Source organism: Chelon labrosus (assembly GCF_963514085.1).
Source record: "Chelon labrosus genome assembly, chromosome: 10".
Classification (NCBI taxonomy): Eukaryota; Metazoa; Chordata; class Actinopteri; order Mugiliformes; family Mugilidae; genus Chelon; species Chelon labrosus.
In genome coordinates, this window is record NC_140360.1 from 21,180,703 (window position 1) to 21,202,901 (window position 22,199).

General features: G+C 41.7%; 1 protein-coding gene across 1 annotated transcript; it reads right to left on the reverse strand.

Annotated features, from left to right (window-relative positions):
- Nucleotides 1-261: 261 nt before the first annotated feature.
- On the reverse strand, nucleotides 262-21,403 carry LOC311494232 (inactive dipeptidyl peptidase 10). Its single transcript, XM_084553174.1, has 25 exons — nucleotides 21,237-21,403; nucleotides 15,840-15,954; nucleotides 14,650-14,745; nucleotides 14,388-14,482; nucleotides 12,866-12,937; nucleotides 9,064-9,116; nucleotides 8,384-8,465; nucleotides 7,800-7,920; nucleotides 7,537-7,691; nucleotides 6,932-7,029; nucleotides 6,638-6,761; nucleotides 6,271-6,312; nucleotides 6,082-6,186; nucleotides 5,458-5,549; nucleotides 4,625-4,672; nucleotides 3,278-3,396; nucleotides 2,950-2,997; nucleotides 2,561-2,659; nucleotides 2,369-2,435; nucleotides 2,019-2,213; nucleotides 1,876-1,930; nucleotides 1,692-1,791; nucleotides 1,524-1,582; nucleotides 941-1,013; nucleotides 262-849 (listed from the first exon to the last, which is right to left on the reverse strand). Exons 1-25 carry the CDS (start codon nucleotides 21,273-21,275, stop codon nucleotides 632-634), a joined length of 2,370 nt encoding a protein of 789 aa, XP_084409300.1. The 5' UTR covers nucleotides 21,276-21,403; the 3' UTR covers nucleotides 262-631.
- Nucleotides 21,404-22,199: the final 796 nt, after the last annotated feature.

Genomic DNA, 22,199 nt, shown 5'->3' on the forward strand with positions numbered 1-22,199 from the left:
ATAGAGATAGTAAGCATCTAAGAGTATAGGACTCAGACCTCTGGCATCAGAGCTGTCCGAAATGTTTGTTTTGTAAGGCTGGAATCGTCCTCATTCTGAGTGAGAGCCTAGCTGCTTTATTTAGATGGAAAACTGTAGGCATTTTATGCAATCATTAATTGTTTAAGGCTGAGTCTTCTCACAGCATCAGTGAATATTTTTTTTAAAGTCTGCAAGTGTGCTCCCGGCTGTTGGCAGATTTTGCATTTTGAACCATTATGGAAGAGATTTAAAAGATGCAAAACACACAAAATGCAATGTAAACTAATCCACATCATGCAGCCATTATGACATGCATGTTTTTAAATCTTTGTAAACTTTTGGCAGAATCGGTAGCCATCTATTCCACATCATCTCGAGTGAATTTAGTCAACAAACAGGGCCTCAAACATACAATAAAACAGCCAAAAATAATCGTGTTCAACACATTATACAGTACATAATTTTTTTCAGAAGTTGTAGGAGGCGATCTGATGTGTTTGGTCCCCACTCCTGTGCTCTTGTGCCTGGTAATCCAACCCAAGGTAATGCATAAGATGGCATACAGTCCTAAGAGAGTCATTCAAGAAGAAAAGAGAAAGGAACTCTGGGCTCAGTCCTCTTCTTCCTCATCGTCCTCTACGGGATCTAGGACAGTGCTGTGCTTGAAGCAGCTCTGGAGGTAGTTCACCACTGTTCGCTGGAAGTGTTGGATGGTGCGCGGCTCTCTTAGGATGTGGCCCTCGTCTGGGTACAGCTGCAGCGAGTAGTTGGCTTCTACCTTCACCAGTCGGCTCAGGAGCTCAGCACTATGCTGGAAGTGTACCCTAGCTGTGGGTGAATACACACAGGTACTCAAACTTTAATTATATCAGAAAATTTTGGAAAAAAATAATAATTCAGAAATAGAACAAAATCTCACCATCTGCAGTTCCATGTAAAATAAGGAAATTCTCTTCTTTCAGCTTATTAACCTCCTCCAGCACGGAAGCAGTCTGAAAAGACATTGGTGTATGAATGGGTATACCAAACTATAATGAATGTAGTCTGTTATGACAACCCTGCAATCAGTACCACCTTCAGTGAGGTTTTAATGTTGTTTTTGCTACAATCTTCGAGAGGGTTGATTCAGTTTTATAATCTTTTGGAGGGAGTGGTTTATAGCATTGCATTGTGTTGCACTGGTTTGTGTTTCTAATATCTTGGTATCCACGGATATATCAATGAGAGTAGTCTGGCCAAAGCCGAATTTATGGTGTTGCATTATAAAACAGCGATGTCTAAACAGTTGATGACCATATAATTGATTAAACACCTCCCTAAAACAGTTTCAGCAAAAACCAAAACGATATAACCTTTATGAAAACTGGATCTATTGCAGCATTTCAGTTTTTAAGATCGCATTATTTTAGGTGATTAACTTTCTGACGAGTGGAACATCGAGCACTGTCATACGACAACCATGTACACCTGAATAGTTCACTGCAAAAGCGTCAGAGCCTCACCGAATAAGCATGTTCCTCCTTTGCTGGAAGGCCTAGATACCTCTCTGAGAATGCAGCACCTGAAAAGAATGTTTTTTGTTTTTTTTTACTGTATAACAAGAACTGCCTCTTAGTTTCAGCCAAATGTTTATAGCCTCATTATATGAATAGCTAATGACAAGAACTCACTATAAAGCCTGAAGTCAGTTATTGGTGCCACAGCGGCCGTGCATTGGAACAGATTATCTGTTGCAGCTAACATTTTGAGAGTTAAATAACCACCAAAGGCCTGTAATCACAAAAAGACATGTGTTATTCACTGTATCCCTCAAACAGGACGTAAATAGATTTCCTACTTTAAAAATCCTGTAACCTTTCCATAGAGGGCTATCCGCCGATCATCAATATAAGGCAGCTGCATCAACAATCTGTGAAAATATCACAAAAGACCCTTAGTTTTTCTAAGGATGCATTCACATATTTCAGTTGTAGTTGTTGTTGCATAAGTGCACTGACTCTACGACTCCCAGATAATCTTTGACTCTCAGCGAGCCAAGCTTGCGTGGGTCCACAGTTGTGGTCTTCTGTCCGCGGCCAACCCCACTCCTGCCGTCCACCCAGGCCAAGGCCACGCCGTGCTCGCTGGTGAGGACCTGAGGCCAGCTGAGGGCAAATTCCTCTGTTACGGACTGCCCGCCAGGAATTTCGTCTCTGAACAAGAATACAAACAGGATCAGCCAGTGTGGTGTGGTGACAGTTGCTAGGCTTGGAGGAGTAAAGATAAGGACAGGGATCATAGGTTGCAAAACAGGTGACTTCAAACAGCCCTGAGCTGTCGTTCAGCATGCTTGCTCAGTCATACTTACACAATGACGAGGAGAGGGTGCAGGTTGGCCTCATAGCCCTGAGGTAGAGATAGCTTCAGGTGTAGATCTAAGGAAAGTAAACATGGTCTGAACAACGGCAACTATCCATAGATGTGTTAGAATTTGTGTGAAATTCATGCCACTTAACAAAGAGAGAGTCTAAAAATTATAATAGTAGTTTCTTTGTTGTACCATGGTTGTCTGCTGGGAGTGTCCTGAACAGAGTCTCGGGGAGTCTCTTGTCCTCCAGAGCTTTCGACAGAGGGCTGTTATCCTCCAAGACAACGTATCCTGTAGGCGATAAAATACCGTTAACTTCCATTTTCTATTCTGAACATCAAGAAAGAAACAGTATTTCATCAGGCCCTTCTTCATCTTTCATCTTTAAGTAAATGGGTCTAACAGACAGTCACAGACAGAGGGCAGTGTTCACAAGCATATACATTACTCAATGTACATTTTGGCCCGCTTGAATATATTGCTCTCTGCAGGCTGTCCCAGGAAACTGCAGACAGACGGTGTGTGTGCGTACATGTGTGTATTATTGCACCATTAGTCAGACAAGCAGATGTAACACTCACTGGAGGGATCCTTTGTATTGTGAACTGTCACCTTAGGGATTCCTGGACCTGGGGAATTTTTCAAATAACAAATAACAACATTAGAAAACTGTCTGAGCAGTCTCAAGCTTTCACATTTCATTGTGAGTCTGTTCACGCGCACAGAGGACTGAAGCCAACAAAATAATATTCATTTTTCCAGATTCTGTGTTGTCTTAATAAATATTTTCTGCATTTCTGCTTCAGGAGGTCAAATTTTCTTTTATTGGCTGATCAACATTTTGATTTGAGTTTTGATTTGGTGAGTTGTGGTCCTCCATACTCATTCCCATATGTGTGCGTGAGTTACCCAGGCAGTAGAGGGTGAAGTGGGTTTGATTGGGGCTGAAAACGGCCTTGAAGAAGCGACAGCCATCAATGAGGTTACAGGAGATGCACTGGCGCTGAAACACTCCATCCAGGTCCGCGCTGGATAATAACGAGAAAAAGGTTATTGACTACAACTTGAGAAAAAGAACAGCATAGTAGAAAGTAGTTTCATCTGCTCCAGGAGAGGGTGAAATGATTGCTGCAGTATTAAGGAAAGCGTCAGAGTCTAGAGACAAACTATTCAGGGGGCTGACTTTTCTTTTCAGACACAAATGGAGTTCAATAAGGTTAGACATAAACGTCGTTACACAGATGGCTCTGTTAGGCGGTTTCGAGCCTCTAAATGTCCCTCTCCACTCCACTGGTACCAGATATCCTACAGGATTAATAACGGACCAAGCTCAAACAAGCCATCTTCCCTCCTCCATAATAGTGAGCTATATTTCTTATAGCCCAAAGCTATGTGAGATAATGGAAAGATATGAAAGGTGGGAGGCTGATGAGGAATCAGACAAGTGTGTTTATCACTGGCCACATCTTTAGTCTCATGTGGCTCAGGCCTCAACATCACACAGAGACCTAGTCCACCGATGTCAGATGAGATCTTGGCTCACTTTCAGCTTTGCAGCAAGAGTTTGTCATTTTAATCATGGCCAATATTCGAGCCCTGCTGTCATTGTCTGGCTCGAACGCAGTACATGGGAACTGACTCTGCACTGCAAAACACTTAACTGAGATCAAGGCTGGTTATTTTTAATTTTGCTCTCTGATAGAATTCCCTCTCAGCTTTCCAGTAAGAGTTAATCATTTTAATGATGGCCAATATTCGAGCCCTGCTGCCGTTGTCTGGATCATACACAGCACACGAGAATTGAATCTGCATATCAATACACTGCTGTGAGAAATTACTCCTCTGATTGTTTTATAGCTACACTAGAGAATTTTATACAGACATTGATGGTTCCCAGATGATCTAACATCTGGACATTTCCTCTGACATCCCACCATATGGTCCATATTTTCGGGTGAAATATCTTGACAGTTACGGATCCTGGATTGCCTTGAAGTTTGGTTAAGACCTTCTTGTTTCACTCAGGATGAGTTGATAACTTTGGTCATTAACACCGGTATCAGGTGAAAATTTAAATTACTGGAACAGTTATACCAAACTGAGCGGTGTTTTGTGCCAGTTACCAAAACTAGTTTTTATCATACAACAGGTAATGGAAATGTACTGTAAATATCATTGTTTCACCTATCATTCATCCCTTCTCTGTCTCATCTCATGGCTGAGGACATTTGCTGGTCATGATTGGAGGTGGCGTACCTGTAAAGGTGTCTGCTCTGTCTGAATTCTTCCGTGCTCAGGAAATAGCTGAGAATGAGAAAAAACAACAACAAAAAAAAAACACAAAACATAAAATAAAATAACCCACAGACCCAGCAAGTTATTCCCTTCTAACTCAAAGGACTGCAGATCACACATTGGTGTCCTCATGCAGATTATTATTCTGAATATCAATTATTCATAAATCTATCTACACTTATTAACATACTTTAGCGTGGTAAAATCAGTCTTGTACCACATTTATTTATTTATTTATTATTTTACCAGTGATGGAGAACACAGTAATTTCAATGTGCCTGGCGTTATCAGTCATTCTGTGTGAATGTTAGAATTATGTATCTGGAGGCAAAGAGCAGTATCCGCCCGAGAGCGATGGATTAAAAATAACTGTGTAGATTTAGAATTGCCTTTCCCTGCTCGTCTGTGATGCTCACACACCTCAGTCGATCGGTTCATGTGGGGTTTCTGCCCCCAGCAGGATAAAGATAGATTTAAGCAATAATCTGCTCTGGTCAAGTGTAAGTAATCCTTTGGCCCCTGCAGGCTAAATGCATTGCCCGCCAAAATCAGGGTCAAAGCTATTTCCTTTGTCTTTTTAACTGAGATCAAGGGTGCATGTTAAAATCTAGTTATTTTAGTAATTACAATCACGTGAAGGACTGTGCTCTCCGACAGAATTCACTCTCTGCGCACAGTTAGAGTTTATCATTCTAATGATGGCCAATATTCGAGCTCTGCTGTCACTTGCGTGTTCATAATGAGAAGCCGAGGGCTGATAAAGGGGGCGATTCAACCCAGCTCCGCACACATACATTTTTCCAGCCTTCTCGTCTAAGGCGCAGAGCAAGGTGACGTCCCAGCTCCCTGATGTCAAGAAGCGGGGAGGGACGGAGGGGATGGCAGCCTGCGTTGCACAGAGATGAAGAGCATTGTGGAAGCAGTCACATATACAGAATATAAATAGGTGCAGCGAAACGGTATGTGTCAGAGAAGGGCAACAAAAATGAAGACAGGTTCACAAAGTTAAACCAAATTAAGATACTAACTTATTTTGATGTTGGGACTGAAGTCAAGGAGACACGGGAGAGAAACTAACTGCAAGATGGAGGACTTTAATATGAATTTAAAAATTTAAAAGGAGTTTCCTTATGCATCGATTATGTTTTATAATTATACATTGTGTTTATCATTTTAAGCTGACATTAATGTGGTAATGTGAATAGCAAAGGGCCAAGAAAATATTAGTTCGTGAAACGAGTCCTAAGATAAAGTTATTTTAGGAGTTATTTGTGAAATTAGGGAGACAACAAATGTAATTAAATGGCTTAGCTAATTACAGAGGGGGAGAAGATTTTGAGAAGAAACTGCTGACATCTGTAATCATGTACGGTTTTATGTCACACTTTTGTCTGCGTGTTAACTGTGCGAAAACGGACCTGTGCTGTAAGCCCAGCAATGTGGTGAAACTCTCCACGAGCGCCTTGTTTGGCTGGCAGGATGGTGTAAAAAACAGAGCCGTCTGCTGAAAACAACGGCACGTCCTGTTGGAGAAAATTAGAGTCAAAAGAAAGGCAGCTGTGATAAATGGGCGTGAACGGAATTCATAAAACACAAGCAATACGTACCTGTCGTTGGTTATGCATTATGTCCATGGTCATTTTGTGTTTCTGTGGATTTAACATCACATCGAATAGAAAATATGTTAGTCACACTCACTTTAACACGGTATAAATAAACCTATAAAGAGCGTTCAGTGAAATCTGTGTGGTTTTACAGAAGGGCAGCAGCAATAAAATGCTGCAGGACCACTGAAAATTCCTCTCATGCAGCAAATGACCTTAAATATTAATCCAGCCAGCAGAGATTTGGGAGCTTAAGGAAATCAATCTAACGGCCAACACTGTGTAAATGAAGCAAAAAATTCTATTAAATGCGTATATTGCAGCGGAGGCCATTGAGATTACTAATGTGGAACAACTGATGACCGCTCACCTCTGAGCATGCCCCTGTGGTGGCCTCGCACACGCAGAGCACTGATTGGTTCTGGGCACGATTCAGCCAACGAACCGCGAGCCGGGTGCTGCTGGTCCAAGTCACCATGGAGATATAGCTGTCTCTGAAGAGGCCATGCAGAAAATAATACACGAGGAAGGAGTTGGTGCAAAGGAACGGGGAAGAAAAGAGGCAGTGAAGGGGAAGAGAATTTGGCGTAATAATTTGGGATAGATGGTGTCTGAATTCTTATTTTTTTTTTCTGTTTTAACATAGATATATAAGATATACTACCTGGCCCTGAGGGAGTCAGGAGGCATCATCTCCAGAGTGTGAGCTGGACCATACAGATTCACCACAAACAGACTGACTGACGGGATACTGGAGCCTGCCTGTGAGCACACCCAAAAGAAAAATATGTAAAATAAATTCATAGAAAAATCGTAGGTTCAGGCCAATCTTTTTAGACATGCTAGCAAAAGAGTCTAAGGGAACCACTTCACTTTTTGCACACACACAAAATCAAAAATTTCTCAGTTGGAAAGGTTTTCAGACCCTTAATTCAATATTAATGTTTTGGGTACATCTCTACTGACTGAGCATGTTTCTGAGGATATGGACAGTTGGTCTAAGTAATGGATGTAAACTTTTGTGAATAAATGATTTAAGCTTTTTTTTCAATTCTAAAAACACATTTCCAATTTATGGGTGTCCCCTTCACTTTTCATGTGGAGGTCAACATTTTAATTCGACGACTTTCCCATCATCCTTAGCTTCGTGTCTAGTACTAAATGCTAAACATGCGTACACACCAAACTAAGACAGTAAACATTATTTCTGCTAAACAGCTGCATGAGCGGTATGACCTCACAAAGCCGCTAGCATGACTGTAGACTCACCTTGGGGTAGGGGAAGAGCACATTGGTGGGGTAGAGACCACCTAAGAAGTGAGGTATTTCCATGACCGGTGTGGCAGAGTTGTTGATGCTGAGGTACGCAAGCCGCGCACCATCCATAGACCACCAGTGGGCCTCATATGTCAAGAGCACCTCCTCTGTTTTAGCAGACAGAAAGTGTTTAATGTCAAACTTGTATAATTAGTCCGCTTTTTTTATGATTATTAATGACAACAGCCTGTGTGTGAGGCTGGACTAAATCCTACCTTCATAAGTCCAGTCAGAGAGCCCGTTCACCACATTCTGCTCCGGGTCAGTGGATGTGAGACGCAGGGGTTTGCTGGTCACACTGGGCTTGTAGTAGATATCTCCGTCGAACACGTAGGCCTGGCGTGAGCGGCGCAGACAGACAGTGACAGTCCATTATCAAAGACAGCAGGGTTGCAGACTTCATAGCTGGCAGCCTGATTTGAGCAGGGCATGCTGTCCAAGACTGAATGAATCATTGGCCAGCACACACACGGGTGAGAGCCAATACATCTTTACTTGCCAGTTAATATGCTGCAGATGAGCACTGACATAGCAGCAAAAGCCAATTACATTATGGGGAGGTAGATAAATTATAGCATGAGTGTAAAACAACCCTCTAATATTAACACGGGCACTGCGGCAGGAGTTCATCTCATAATGACAATGTGCCACTGACATTATCATGATGAAAAATGATTCATGGGTAAAGCGCATTATTATATATCGTAGAGAGTGAGAATATCTTTTTGTCATATTGACAGATTTAGTTGATGCAGAAGACAATACAGAGATCTGGTATGTGAGTAAGTGCCTCACTTACCAGCTGGTTCCCCTGAGGACCCCATGAAGCATACTGCAGCACTGCTTTCTCCCTCTCTGGAGGGTTAAGCTCCAGCAGATCCCTGGAACACACACAAAAACTCAGATATAAGCCCTCCACCAGGGACGACTGTCTCGTCTGAAGCCTTCTGAGGTTCGTCCGAGCCCTGCCCTTGAGAAAGATGCTGCATTGTGAGGACGAAAGAGCAAGATGCAGAGAGGGAAAACAAAACAGAAAAGGGGGTTGTTTCATGCAAGAGTGCAACATTTGTTTTTCCATACTTCTAGCCACACTTCATTTACATCTTCAGTACAGGCAAACATTTTCCTGCAAGGCACACTCAGGCAATGAGCACTACTGCAGGTCTTCCTGAAATCCTTTTCACAATCCCTCCTCAGAAGTTCCAGGGATCATCCACAGCTACCACTGAGTTTTTCCAGTGATGATGCTGAATATGAATCTCAGGCAGTGAAATCTGAAGTAGTACAGTACAAACCATAAGCTGGTACATGGAGCCCGGAGAGAACATTGACGAATGAATGCATATCTGACAGAGACACTGAGTTCTGACTCAATGAGGCACGCTTTGGGGACTAGTCTTTCAAACCGCCGGTCTGCTTGCATTGGTTAACGCTCATGCCCAGTGCAGCCCATGCATTAGCATTCAGGATTCCACCTACCCATTAGCCACATTGTAGATAGCATAGGAGGCTGTGAAGGACTGAGAGAATACCTGAAAGAGGTAGAGGATATCATGCACACAGGTGCGCCGCACATAGATGAAAACACACACATATATTTTAGTGCCCACACATGCTCCTACACAAGTAGAATTAAAGTTAAATTTATGTAAACGAAGCAAACGTCATGAAAGACACTGCTGAAGGCAACCTTACGATAAAGCAACAAGCAACAGGAAGTTGTTTGCATTCTCTAAGCTCTTCTACAGTCAATGCAAAGCACTGTTTCAAGTCGCTTTCTGCTTTTACAAAAGGCCAGCAGCACATTATTATTTTATGAAAGTAGAAAAATAATATTCAGTGATATCAGAATTATTTTATCAGATATATTTTATGTTTCTTTTTAATAAGAGTAGCTGCAAACCGCTTCATGCTCATATGTTAATATTGCTTTGGCTGTTAGTGAAATCGCATGTTGGTGCTATAAAATTAATTTAAATGCATCATTCAAACCACTGGCAGCCATTTTACCCATATTACGTCATTACTCTGATCACAAGGGAATAACAGAAAGTTACGACTAAGCAAAAGAGACTACGGACATGCGAAAGAAGAGAATTAAAAACTAAGACAGTCTTATTTTTATTAAATAGCATCATTACAGCTAATATCCTTCCCGCTGAGCTCCATTGTGGCTGGCAACTCTGACACACGCGTCAGCAGATCTGAATAATTAAATTAACATGCCGAAGAAGACTAAGGGGAGAGAACCAATGAATGTGTTCATATACATGTGTGTGTGTGAGTTAACTGCAATTGATCAAAGCTTCACCTGATGAATTCTACGTTATTTATTGATTTTCTACCATTATCCTTTTTTTTCAAGCTAATGGTTAGAAGCAGATCACTTGCCCACAGGCCTTGGAAAGGACCGACCACCTGGAAAACCAGTCCCTAAAGAAATTAAATGTCACATCCTTTATAAAGCACACTTAGCAGTGAAATTGGATTTTCTTCAGCGCTACGTGTCTGTTGTTTGAAAACACATGGATGGAGTGCCACGAGGGTAAAGCACAAATAAAGGAGGGGAAATAAAATCTATGTTAATCTAAATGAAACCGAAATCTGAGTGCAGCAGAAAGTCTGAGCACAGTGTCTACAAGAAAAGAGACGTTTTACCACCCAAAATGGGAGCAAGAGCACGAAGTGGAAGCAAGTGGTTAAACACTTAAGGATAAGACGAGGGAGGAAAGAGACAAAGACAGGAAGTTAAAGAGAATATCACTCTTCAAGACCAAAGTGGGTAGCGTTGCCATCAGCATCATGTTCAATCGGCTGTTTATGATTTGTTTAGGAACTCAGTGATTCTGCTTGTAATTTAACATCATGAAGCCCGTGGCGGAGGCTGTACGTTATCGTGTGTGTGTGTGTGACGAAACAAAGAGTGAGAGCATCTGTCTCGGAGAGGCACGGTGAATTCTAATGTGTCTGCCAGTAACATATCATAAATCCTCCAAATCGCTTTGCTTGTCACTTCACTTCGACTACCCACCCCCTCCGTGCTGCCAAAAGTGGGGGTGGGGGTGCAACACCCAGATTAAACACTTTGAACATAGTGTGGGATAATGTAACAAAGGATTTGTGTAGATTACAACACCCTTTGCATGAGCTCGGATAGTGAGGTCTATCACACAATGTAAAATTCCCAATGTTGAGATAATAGCATCCTTCCTTCTCAACATTGTTCCTGCCTTACAAGCATTTCTTAGCAGCCTCACAGCATGCTGCCTTTCAAACGAGCACCCATCAGCATTTGCTGCAGAGTGCAGACACAACTCCCGTGGCATTTTATTTGTCCCTATACTACACAGTCTTGGCAGGCAGCAGTTTGTTTGCCTCTGCTCATCAATCCCCAAAACTTCCACCACCACCGAACTACCTCGCCATCACTCATTTAAAAATATGTTGCCGTTCTCCTTCCGTGTGCTCTTGTCCTTTCTGTGGCTCAACACACACACTCTAAAAACAAACCTGCTTAATTCAAACAAGCATGAAGGAAATGTTTTTTTCCTGTAGGAAATGTGCTTTTTTTCTGATTCTTATGTGAAAAAACCCCAACTGACATCTATGTATAGCCCCTTACCAAAATCCATTTATTTCACTCCCCACCCCCCACAATAAAGCCTAAGAGCTAATACAAGATCCAGAGACGCCTTTTAACTTTACACATAGCCTGCTCATCCATTCCTCTCCACTGCGGCTCTCTTCTTCTACAGATTCTCTGACATTCTTTGATAATCGTTCTGATTGATTTCAACTGGGCAGTGTATATAAGGGCAAACAGAGCACATCCCATTTTTCTACCCCCTCCATCGTGAGCGTCTTTCCCCTACAGATTTCTGGTTTTCTCTCTCATTCGTTGCCACTCTCAGCAGCGTGCCGCTCCTCTTCTGAGCAGCAAAGCTGGTGCCTGGCGCAAACTGCTTCAGTCAGCACAAATCCCCCCAGAGATAGACAGGAAAAAAAAGTGAGTGAGGAGCAGAAGAGAGAAGGAGGCCGATGAAAAGAGAGGGAGGAATAGCCCCCACGCACACAAAACACCAGCCATGCTCACACACAACTGCCTTTTTCTGAATAAACAAATGTCTCCAGGTAGCAGGTCCACTGTTTGTGATTTCCCCGAATGTGGATACACTTTGAGCATACAGATGAGACTACATAATTCCTGCTGAGACCAAAGGAAGTATGCTGAGGACATGAATCAGCTAAAGCAACACCCAATCTGGGGAAAGATCTGAGCCCTTTTCTCCACAGAGATATCAGAAAACTGATTGGATACATGCTAACCGCTCAATAATTCAGTTAGAATGGATGCACTGTGTTTCTGACGAATGCTGTAACACAGCAACAGGCTCATTGGTTCCCCCCACACAGAGAAAATATGATACGCAGTGATCAGAGCAAACACAGGTCTCTGAAGGAATCCCAGGAAGACAGAGGAAACTGAAAGCCTGAACAAATGAGACTGCAAGAGCGCAAGAGGGAGAATCTGTTTGCAGATTTTTAATGAAAATGTGGTGAAAATGTGCTGAGGACTTTTATTTCTTTCTCATTCAGCTGTCTTCCCTCGCCTATTGCTTGCACATTACACAGCTTGCCTGCCCTTTGAGGAAAGAGTCAACTATTTATTAACGGTGCAGGTGTTTACAGACCGATATGGCCGGCGGGAGGGTGGAGAAATTGTAAAAAGATCTGTGTTTTGTCTACCTAAACGTTTATCTGAAACCACCTGCGGTTGTGATTCTTGTCAGCTTCTCATTAAAATTCCCGAACTGAACTAGCAAGGGCGATTTCATTACTGCGGCTCCAACTTTGCCTCTTCATCTCTCCTTGATCTACCCTCTCCCCCCCATCACACCTTTCTTCTATACACTTCACAGTGATCACTCCTTCTAAGCTTTCCTCAACCCCCTGCACATTCCCCCATTTGCCAATTTAAATATTCAGCTCCTCATATGTTATCCTGGTTCTTTGGCGGGCGATGTTATAGAGCTCAAGACTGCTGCAGTAGCACAAATCAGCTCACACACTTCTCTTCTCCTCACCCCATCCTTCATGTTCTTGCTCTCTCTCTCTGTTGTTTCACTGAGGCTCTGATCAGGATGCACGTCACCACTGTTTCACAGACATAATGGCCTTGGTAGGTATGCAGAGGGTTGTGAGTGATGTTGCAGTAGCTTGACTTTGATAGTATAGTGGATCATTTATTACCCTAAATATTTTATCAAGGTAAAAAACTTACCGGTTGAATGTTATATGCCAAGAGGACAAACCTCTTGTCTGCAGACACTTGGAATTTAGTAGTGGTCAGGTCCTGTAGAAACACAAAAAGACAATTCTTGATCAGGGACTTTCATTTGGATACCTGTGAAGAAAGTGAGTGGGAACATTTGGTGCAGCACTCTACTTATTTACTGAACTGGAATCGTCTTTTTAAGAACTGCTGACTTGTCCTCTGACCCAAGGAGTTCCTCAAGGGGTCAATTCTCGGACCACTTTTATTTCTATTTATATATTACAATTACCCGCATGACTTTTCTGTGGAATCTAGCAAAACATTTTACACAACTATCACATATTTATAATTAGTAATGTGATAGATTTCCAAGTGAAATAGATCACACCCTCAAGTTAAAATATGGAACCAAAAATACACACGGAGAAAGGAGAAGCGTTTTCGATATTAAAAACAAACCTGTTTTTAACAGTTAGATAGTTACATAAGAGCTGGACAGAAGGTTATTTCTTTGCACCTGTAAGAAACTGTGCTACAAGACAGAGAAATCAGGGTTTTAAAATGTGGCTGCAACAGTACTGAAAAACGTAACCTCGCCTCTTGAGAAACATCTTAGATCAGTTAGGTCAACCACTCCCCTTCTCATCTCAGACATACCATCTATTGTTTTGTGTAGTTGCATTTTGACCACTTTAATGCATTATATTCTTGTTTAGGCCAAGAAATGGTGTCATGATTATCTTTTTGTGCAGCTGCACATTTACTCCTCGATGCTTTCATGTGTGACCTCGATGTTATCTTCACTATGCATGTTGACTTCCTCTCAAAATTACTAATGAACCCGAAATCCTTCTTTTTATGTGCCAGATAGATGCCCAGATAGTGACCCATATTCAGGACTTAAAGTTCCCAATCTTTTCTCTGGTATGTTAATATCTAACCATTTTTTGTTTTGCCTAGATTTAAATATTAAATATTCATATTTTGCTTTTCATTAGTGAAGCACTTCATAACACTGCATTTGTTTATTTTCCTTATTTTATTCTCAAAGGTTCCCACATTATTTAGCTATAATTGTCTCGCCAACTCATTTATTTAGGGAAACTCCATGTGCTTCTCTGTATTTATACAAGAACACATCTCAGCAGAGACGATAAAGCCTATCGCAACACTGAGGAGAGACAACCCTGCTTTAAGCTCCTCGCCGATGACCCATATAAGTCTGTCAGTGCAACGCAGAGGCGGTGTTCAAAATGATGCCCTTGCTTGGAAAATTCTCTTTGAAGGCACATGTTGAGGGCTCACAGAGCATCCAGATTGGGGGGAAATGAGCTGGTACTGTCACTCTGCCAGATCTGTTTTTGTCTGAACTGTGGGATGTGGAGCAGTGAGACCCTACTGCTTTCCTCTCTCAGTGTAGAAGCATCCTCTCTGTTGGTGCATCAGTGCACCCCGCTGTCTGCGGATATGAGCCAATCTATACTGAAATCTGTCCTCTGTCCTCGTAAGTTGTGTTGATGTTACTCACCAGGGAGCTGTTGTCCAGGAGAGTCGTAGTTAGGTTGTTACTGAGGCTGAATGACAGGACATGTCCCTCTCTGGTGCGAAGAGCCACTTCGTTTTCTAACAAGGTTAAGATAGTTCAGGGAAGAAGATCCATAGTTATTAAAGATAAACCCACAGAGGCAGAGACAGTGATTTGGTTTCAGGTCATCATTAAGGTGGTGTTGAACTGTCAAGAGCACTTCGTCAGTGAGGAGGAATTTGCAAGTTAAAACGTAGATGCTTACCATTCAGCCATGCCACACTGGGGTCGTGAATTTTGAACTCTTCGCTCTCCAGATCCTCCATGGTGAGATGGGAACGGAGTAACAAGTGAGACTCATCTTTAAAGGCAGAGAGACAGAGTTGGCTAGATCACCAGAAACTCTCATTACAGAAATGCAACGTCTGAATTTTTTTTTTTTAGCTTGGCCTACATTTCTGCTTCATCACAGATTCATCGTTGTTATTTTTCAGCGTCACTCTATTTAGTCTGCAACATTTGAAAGATGGTTGACTATGTTTCTTTTAAACATAAAACTCAGCATTTTTGAACCAATTCACTTTTTGATTGAGAGGTAGATGACAAGACTGATGTCAATCTTATGTCTGTCAATTACCCCATTTCCTTTTATCTAATTTCTATATACATTTTATATTTGCTTTTATTTTTATTGCATTGTATGTTTTATTCTATGGATGTTTTATGCATTACTGTTTTTTTGTAATGTGACGCTGAGTGCTCTGAAAAGTGCCTACAATTAAAATGTATTATCATTATTATTATTATTATTATTATTATTATTAATTAAATGTAAGTCAGTCTTCAGTATGTTAGCTTAGTTTAAGACTAGAGGCAAGGGAAAACTGCTACACTTGGTGATAACAAAATCCACCTGCCGGCTCCTCTGAAGCTCCCTAATTAACACATTATATCTTGTTTGTTTAATCCCCACAAAAACCAAACTGTAAAACCAAGAAGTCTCTTTTTTTTTTTTACTGTGTCTTATGGTCTCTCTGAGACTATTTCATGGCTAGGAACAGTAACTTCCTGGATTCTCCTTTGGTTGCCTGGCAACTGCTCAGTGCCAAGAAATTGTCGCATAGATTATAACCCCATAAAATGGAGAATTGTTGTGATTAAACTCATTTTGTATAGATTAAACAAACAAGATACAAAGCGTGAATTAGTGACCTTTTTGTTACTACCGAAAACTGTTAACTAAGCTGTTTTCCTTTGTTTCAAGTCTTTGCGCTAAGCTAAACTAAGCTAAGCTAACTGGCTGCTGGATGTAGCTTCATATCTACTGTACAGATATGACATTTATCTTCTCATCTAACTTGCCACAAACTATTCCATCATCTCGTCCCAACTCCTCATTTGTTTGATGCCTTTGTCCGGCTCTTCCTTTGTTATCTCCTTCATCCACTTTCTTACCAGGCGTGAGAAGGATGACAGAGAGAATGACCAGAGACATCACAGCCAGGATCACCACCATGGCGATCCCGATGCCCTTCCAGTTCCGCGGGGGGCCATCTGAGCTCCCCAGGTCCTGATGTTGAAGAGAGCACAAACACACATATGTAGAGATAAAAGCGAGCACAGCTGAGGAGGAGGACATTAGTTCTGCTTCATTTCCACAGTCTCACAAGAATTTCACCCTGACAGTCATATCAGTGCAGTCAGTCTCGGGGGGACCCACACCAGCCTTGAGCATCACAGAAACCTCGCTGAATTACACTAATTTTCCATATGAGAAGTGCATAAAATTGTTGCATGTGAAAAATCTGCATTTAATTTCAGCAGCAATCTTGGCCTCACCACAATTTTTCACCCCCATCGCTTCGTTTCACCTGCCATATAACTGATGTGACATATGGTATCGCTAAAAACAGAAGGAGTAGGATAAAGAGCTATAGTGAAAGAGCTGATTTGGGGTGTCAGGATTTATACAGCAGCTGTAGTTGAAGTTGTTAACAAGGCAATGAAAAGAAGAAGAAGAAGAAGAAGACGAAGCAACTATATAACAATACAATGAGATACAGACAAGGCTAAACTGAAAGTTTAGACTGAAGCCCCTGTGCACCCTTTGAATGTGATCAAGGAGAACTAATGTAATGAGCCTACATCGGTACCAGTCACAATTAAACAGGATTGTGCTGTGCTGCACTCCCATATATATATATATATATATATGTGGCTGGTACTGCTGGAGCTACATGCCTATTGGAGTGTGAGAGTTGAGGCACAGAGCAGCCATAAAACTCGGCCCTCATTATGACTGCCCACCCCTTTTGGCTTAACCCCCAAAACCTTGCCAGACCCGATCACCTTCCTCCAGGCCTTGGAGAGGAGGGCAGCGGAAGAAGGGCATCCAAGCGGTTCACTAGTCAACAGATTGCCGTTCTTCCGTGCTCCCTGGGTGCCACCAGCTGTCTCCAACTCCGTGCTATTGCCAACGGTAGCCTTAATACCCACACTTAATACCTTAACACTTCGTCTCCACCATACACCTCTTTACTTCCCTTCACCATCTCACTTTAAAGCCTCTGGCGCTTAGTGTATTAAAATGCCCAATGTAATTACATAATAGGAGTCAAGATGTCTTAAAAAAAATATTTCAGAAACATGGAGAATTCAGCAGGAACTGGAGATTAAAGATCACTGCAGTTCAACCAATTTATTTATCCATTCGTCTTGATACTTTTGACAACATATCAGACGCTTTCGCCTCTTACTGTGCGGAATCAGTTGTATTTTATTCCTGAAATGAATGGTGGACCTACAAGGTCTGCCAGCAAAGAACGCCTGCCAAGGTCTCATCTTTAATAGATCTCCCTGGCTGAAATATCACAACATGTTCAAATTAAAAACACTACCATTTGTACCTGGAGGGTCAATTTTTAAGTGATGTTTGAACTCTCAGTGGAAGCCATACAGCTGGATGATTGATGTCGAAGACTGTGTATCAACTTCCTTTCCAGCACTCCGTTTTATCTTTTTCTCCTTCCCTGTTTGGCTCACAATACCCCATGGAACTCTTGCTGCCCTTCTCTATCAGATAAAGGAAGCCACAGTCTATATACGCATTGTTATAGAATATAGCAAACAATGAATCATGCACCTTCAGCACTTTAAACAAAACCTTCTTTTCACTATTTAGAGAATTAACATTCCCTGAGTAGCAACGATAATGTATTATAGTACCACATACAGAGACATTTTAAACTAAAATCCTCACTTGACATATTCTGACTGACAGTGATTTCATTTCCAAGGCTTCCCTCTAATTATGTGAGCAATGTGACACCTGGAACATCCTCATAATGAGGTGCAGAGCTCCCTATCTTTCCCCTGAGTCCAGGCATTAAGTTATACTTCTAATTAAGGTCATGCTGTTGCGAAAGACAGGGAGAATCCCACATTTTGTCACACTTGCAAATGAGGCGAAGATACACTGAGCAGAATCCCCAGAGTGAATACTGGCAAACCCGCTAATGCAGACAGGCTGCCGGTCACAATGCATCAGGGAATAATGCAGCACAAACTGCTGGCACAGGTGTACAGATGACGAACTGGGTTGTGTGACGGTCCAGGTTTATCTCAGTCAGCACCCTGATGGACAAGTAAAAATATCACCCGGCAGGTTTTCTGCTGAGCCAGTTCAAAAAAGAAATCACGCAAAGAGTTCCCTTGAAGTGCCATCTTTTTATTCAGCCCGTGTGATCCCGTGGGAGTTGAAGCCCAGATGAGATGTCAGTCAAACACCAGAGGGTGCAAGAATGCAAATCAAAAGTCTTTATCTTTATGAATAACTCTCCTGTAGGCATCCCCATGAGAGGATCTTGAATTGGAAAGGAGACCTCTTGTTTGCCAGCAGAGCTAGGAAATTTTCACACAGCTAAATGAGAGAATCGATAAGGTGTACAGTTGTACAAGGTCCAGAGGGAAACAATTAATTGTGGGAATAAAGCCATGAAGGAGACTTTCAGATAGACATCCTCCCGCTGTACCCTGTTTCTTGCAGAGTTTGACACATATTCTGACCTTTCTTTAACTACAAAACTCATCAGACTGAAACCCCTTATTAAATTGCACACAACCATATTCCGACTAACTGGCTCCTTCTTCTCAAAGCACTGCGCGCAAGATCAAAATCATTTCAACTTTATTGATTGAGTTTGCACTCCAAAACAGCAAGTCACACAAAACACAATTACTCAATCTGCACAGCATGCACCACAACTAGGTTGCGGAGAATCCAGGCAGTGCTTAGAATTCATAAATGAGACTCAGGAGACCTCCTTAACTCCATCTTCTGTGTCTTTGAGGCATCCAACAATAAATCACATGCAGAGGAATGAGGGAACCACCGAGGCTGTTTGGGGATTCTGGTTCTGGATTTGCATGCCTCAAGCCTCCTCCTTTTAACATCACACCGTGATGTTTATTGAACAGATGACATTGGCAGAGGCATCAATGAAATAACGACCCACATAAAAAGGGGGAGATCTATTGGCAGACACATACAGCCCTCAATATAACCTATAGGCCCCTGATTTTAACGATTCCACGTAATTGCTCACAAGGGAAAGCTGCAGATCAGCGAGTAACCCACGAACGTTTTACCCTGTCAATATTTCTCACTTACTCATTTAAAAATGAAGGACATCATTAGATCAGACTGTAACCCGGAACAAATGGTAACCAAATGGCTATAGTAATGAGATACTAGAGCTCAATATCGATTCGTATCCAGGATGTCTTTCATCACATCCAGATGAATTCATGTGCTCCTACTCACTGCACCAGAATGTCGCTCTTTGTGTTTCTTATCTTAAAAAAACTGTAGGTGGTACAGACACCATACGGGACTAACTGGGCAGATTTCTTGCCCTCGAGGCTATTGCCAGACAATGCAGCAAAAGCCTTAGTGAAATAAAAAGACCAGCTGCTTTAGCCTCCACTGCTGCAAGGCTGCCCTGTCTTCTTTTCACGCTCCCCATCACACGCAAGTAAATTACTGTACAAAAGGGTCCTGTACAAGGGCGCTTTTCCTCAGCATGTCCAGGCACTCAAAGTTCCTGCCTAAGGTAACAAGCAAGCATCAGTAAAACACATGTGGGACAGGTACGGATGACATGATGTAGAGTTACAGTAAAATATAAGATGGAAAATGCTGTTATTCGCCAGGCTGGGACTCTACAGAGATACTGTACCAGGAACAAAATGCTCACTGAGCCATACTGTCACTTTATTAATGTTAAGCATGAATATTAAAACAAAATTAACTATTTAAATCACAGTTTCTTTTCTTCCTTAATGCCATGGATTGACTGAGGCAGAGCCAAAGCAATATGTCTTTTTCTGGCATGAAATGATGGTATTGCTTTTTAAGTTGTATACGGCAGTATCACAGCACTGAAATCCACTTTGCACATACTGTATCTCGTGAGGTCTAATATTATGGTACACAAATGTGATACATGTATCGGCATTATCTCTCAAACCACAGTCTCTGTGCAGCTACAGAGAGAACAGATTTTTCTTATCTAAACCGAGGGTCGAAACATTTGTGATATAGGGCTATATCAATAAAATCTGTCTCGAGTAGACGCCGATGATCACCAGCAAGTGCAACCCAGTTAATCGACAATGAACCCTCCCCTGGAATTGAATCATTAATTGCGCTACTGTGTAAAAGCACATTGACTGGAGAGTGTGTGGAAAACGTTGCAACAAATGCAGGTGATGGATTGTCTGTGAGCTCCGCAGACGTGTGTGGCCCTCGCAAGAGTTGCAGTGGTGCAAGGTTCCCGCACAGATGTTTTCACACAAGTTTCACTGAGATTTCATCACTTAAGCACGTCAGTAAGGAAACAACAAGAACGATTAAGGTGTCACTTAATGTCTAACAGCACTGTGCTCAGTGTCACAATACAGACAAATTAGACACTCACTGTCACACCACAAACACTTTCTCCACTGAGGCAGCCGTTTACTAATGATCACATGATTGAGAGTTTGATCAGTTTTGGCGAGGTTTGAAATTGTTGCTCTTCAATGTAGAGAAACAAAAGCAGCAGAAAGAAATGGCAGATGAAACACTGAAAAGTTTTAATCAAAGATGAAACACTGCGTATACTGTGAGTCATGCAAAGAGTATTTGTTGATGGTCAAAAATGAATTCCTTTCAAAAAAATAAAAGTGCTTTGATTAATCTGAAGCAAGAGTGTGTATGTCTGTAATATTAAATTAGATCGCAGTTCTACATACTTCAAGCCATAATAATACATTTTGCGTAAAATGCACATATTTGTGCATATAAAGTATGTGCTTACAGGTTCCTTTGAACTATATGCAGTGTTTCATCATCTGCAAGGTCCGTTTGAGGTGAGAACAAACAGCAGATGTAGGCTCATAATCGTTGTTCACTGACAATACACCTATGCAGCAGAGGGCTAATCAATCATACGGTGCGGGTTGCCCCTTTGTCATCGTACAGGAGGAGTCTGCTGGGACAAATTCTCAAATCAGAATACTGGGGGAAAAATCGGTGTAAATGTTTTGCTTTTAAAAGTCTGCATGGGACGGACAATGCAAGTAGTGACGAGGACGTCGAGTTACACCAGTCTGCACCGCAGTGCACGGAGTCAAGCGTGTCCAGGAGCTGGATATTAAGTAGGAAAGTGTGAATGGGGGGAAAACGCCAATTTGCCACTGCATGTCAGAGGACACGCAGAATATCCCCTCACAGACAACACACGCATATCTTCTCTGAATCTCTAAATTAAAAAAAAGTGTGGATAAAAATAATAGAAAATGCACACATACCAGCTCCGTGGTCATGTTTTGTTGAGTTGTGGCAATCATTTTAATCCGCAAAAGATGCGCTGTCTCTGTAGTCTCAAACCCCGCCGAGCAGCAGCTGCACCGTTGTCTTGCGGAGCTTTTTCTGCATGCTCTGCTTCTTGCAAGTTTGTCCTCGGTGGGCTGGTGTCTCTCTCTCTCTCTCTCTCTCTCTCTCTCTCTGTTTTTCTCTCCGCCTATCTCCAATCAGCCTGTTTATGGATTGGATCAGAAATAAATCATGACAAGGTGTTGATAGATATCCGATCGGCAGCATTCCCAGTCAACAGTCAAACAAAATAATTATAAAACCAAAAAAATATGAACAGCACTGAATACGTATAGATTAAAATCATAATTCAATAGGCTACAGTTGCATTGAATCATTTCTAGTATTTTTGTCTATAGGCTATAGTGCAATATTGCAGTACACTGCACAAACAAGCTGGAAAATATTCATATACTTTGATATATGAACGAGGTCATTTTCAAGAGGTCCGATTTGTCTTAAACTATAAACTTTTGTCATAAAGTGTAAATCCTAATTAAAGATTTTGCCTCCATGAAGCAAAATCTTTAATTTTATTCAAATGTTAGAATAACATGAGGGCCACAGATGCTGGGCACGTATTGCCTCATAACATAATGACATGAATAGCTGGACTGTAGTCTCTCTGCAGTCGTTATTTTTCCACTCACACAATCCCACAGTCCATGAAAAACACCGCTCCTTCGCTACTCCGAACTATATTTTGAAAGTTGTGACCGGAAGTCTGACGTTTTTATTCACATTTATTTTCCCTACCGCTTTATTCTAAATTGGTTTGTTTGTTGTTTCTAGAGTCTATTAGATCGTTGTTATATTATCCCTTTGGATGATTGCTATATATTATTATCAATATTATTTGAATGATTTCTATGGGTTACAATTGTTTTATTATGAAAATA

Bases quoted from the DNA above. Each gene is read 5' to 3' on its own strand.
- LOC311494232 (XM_084553174.1), bottom strand. From the start codon at position 21,275: ATGATTGCCACAACTCAACAAAACATGACCACGGAGCTG. The intron at 14,483-14,649 runs GTAAGCATCTAC...TAACCTTGTTAG, and splicing joins CAGTGTGGCATGGCTGAATG to AAAACGAAGTGGCTCTTCGC. The intron at 4,673-5,457 runs GTATGTGTGCGG...TCTCATTCTCAG, and splicing joins GACGAGAAGGCTGGAAAAAT to CTATTTCCTGAGCACGGAAG.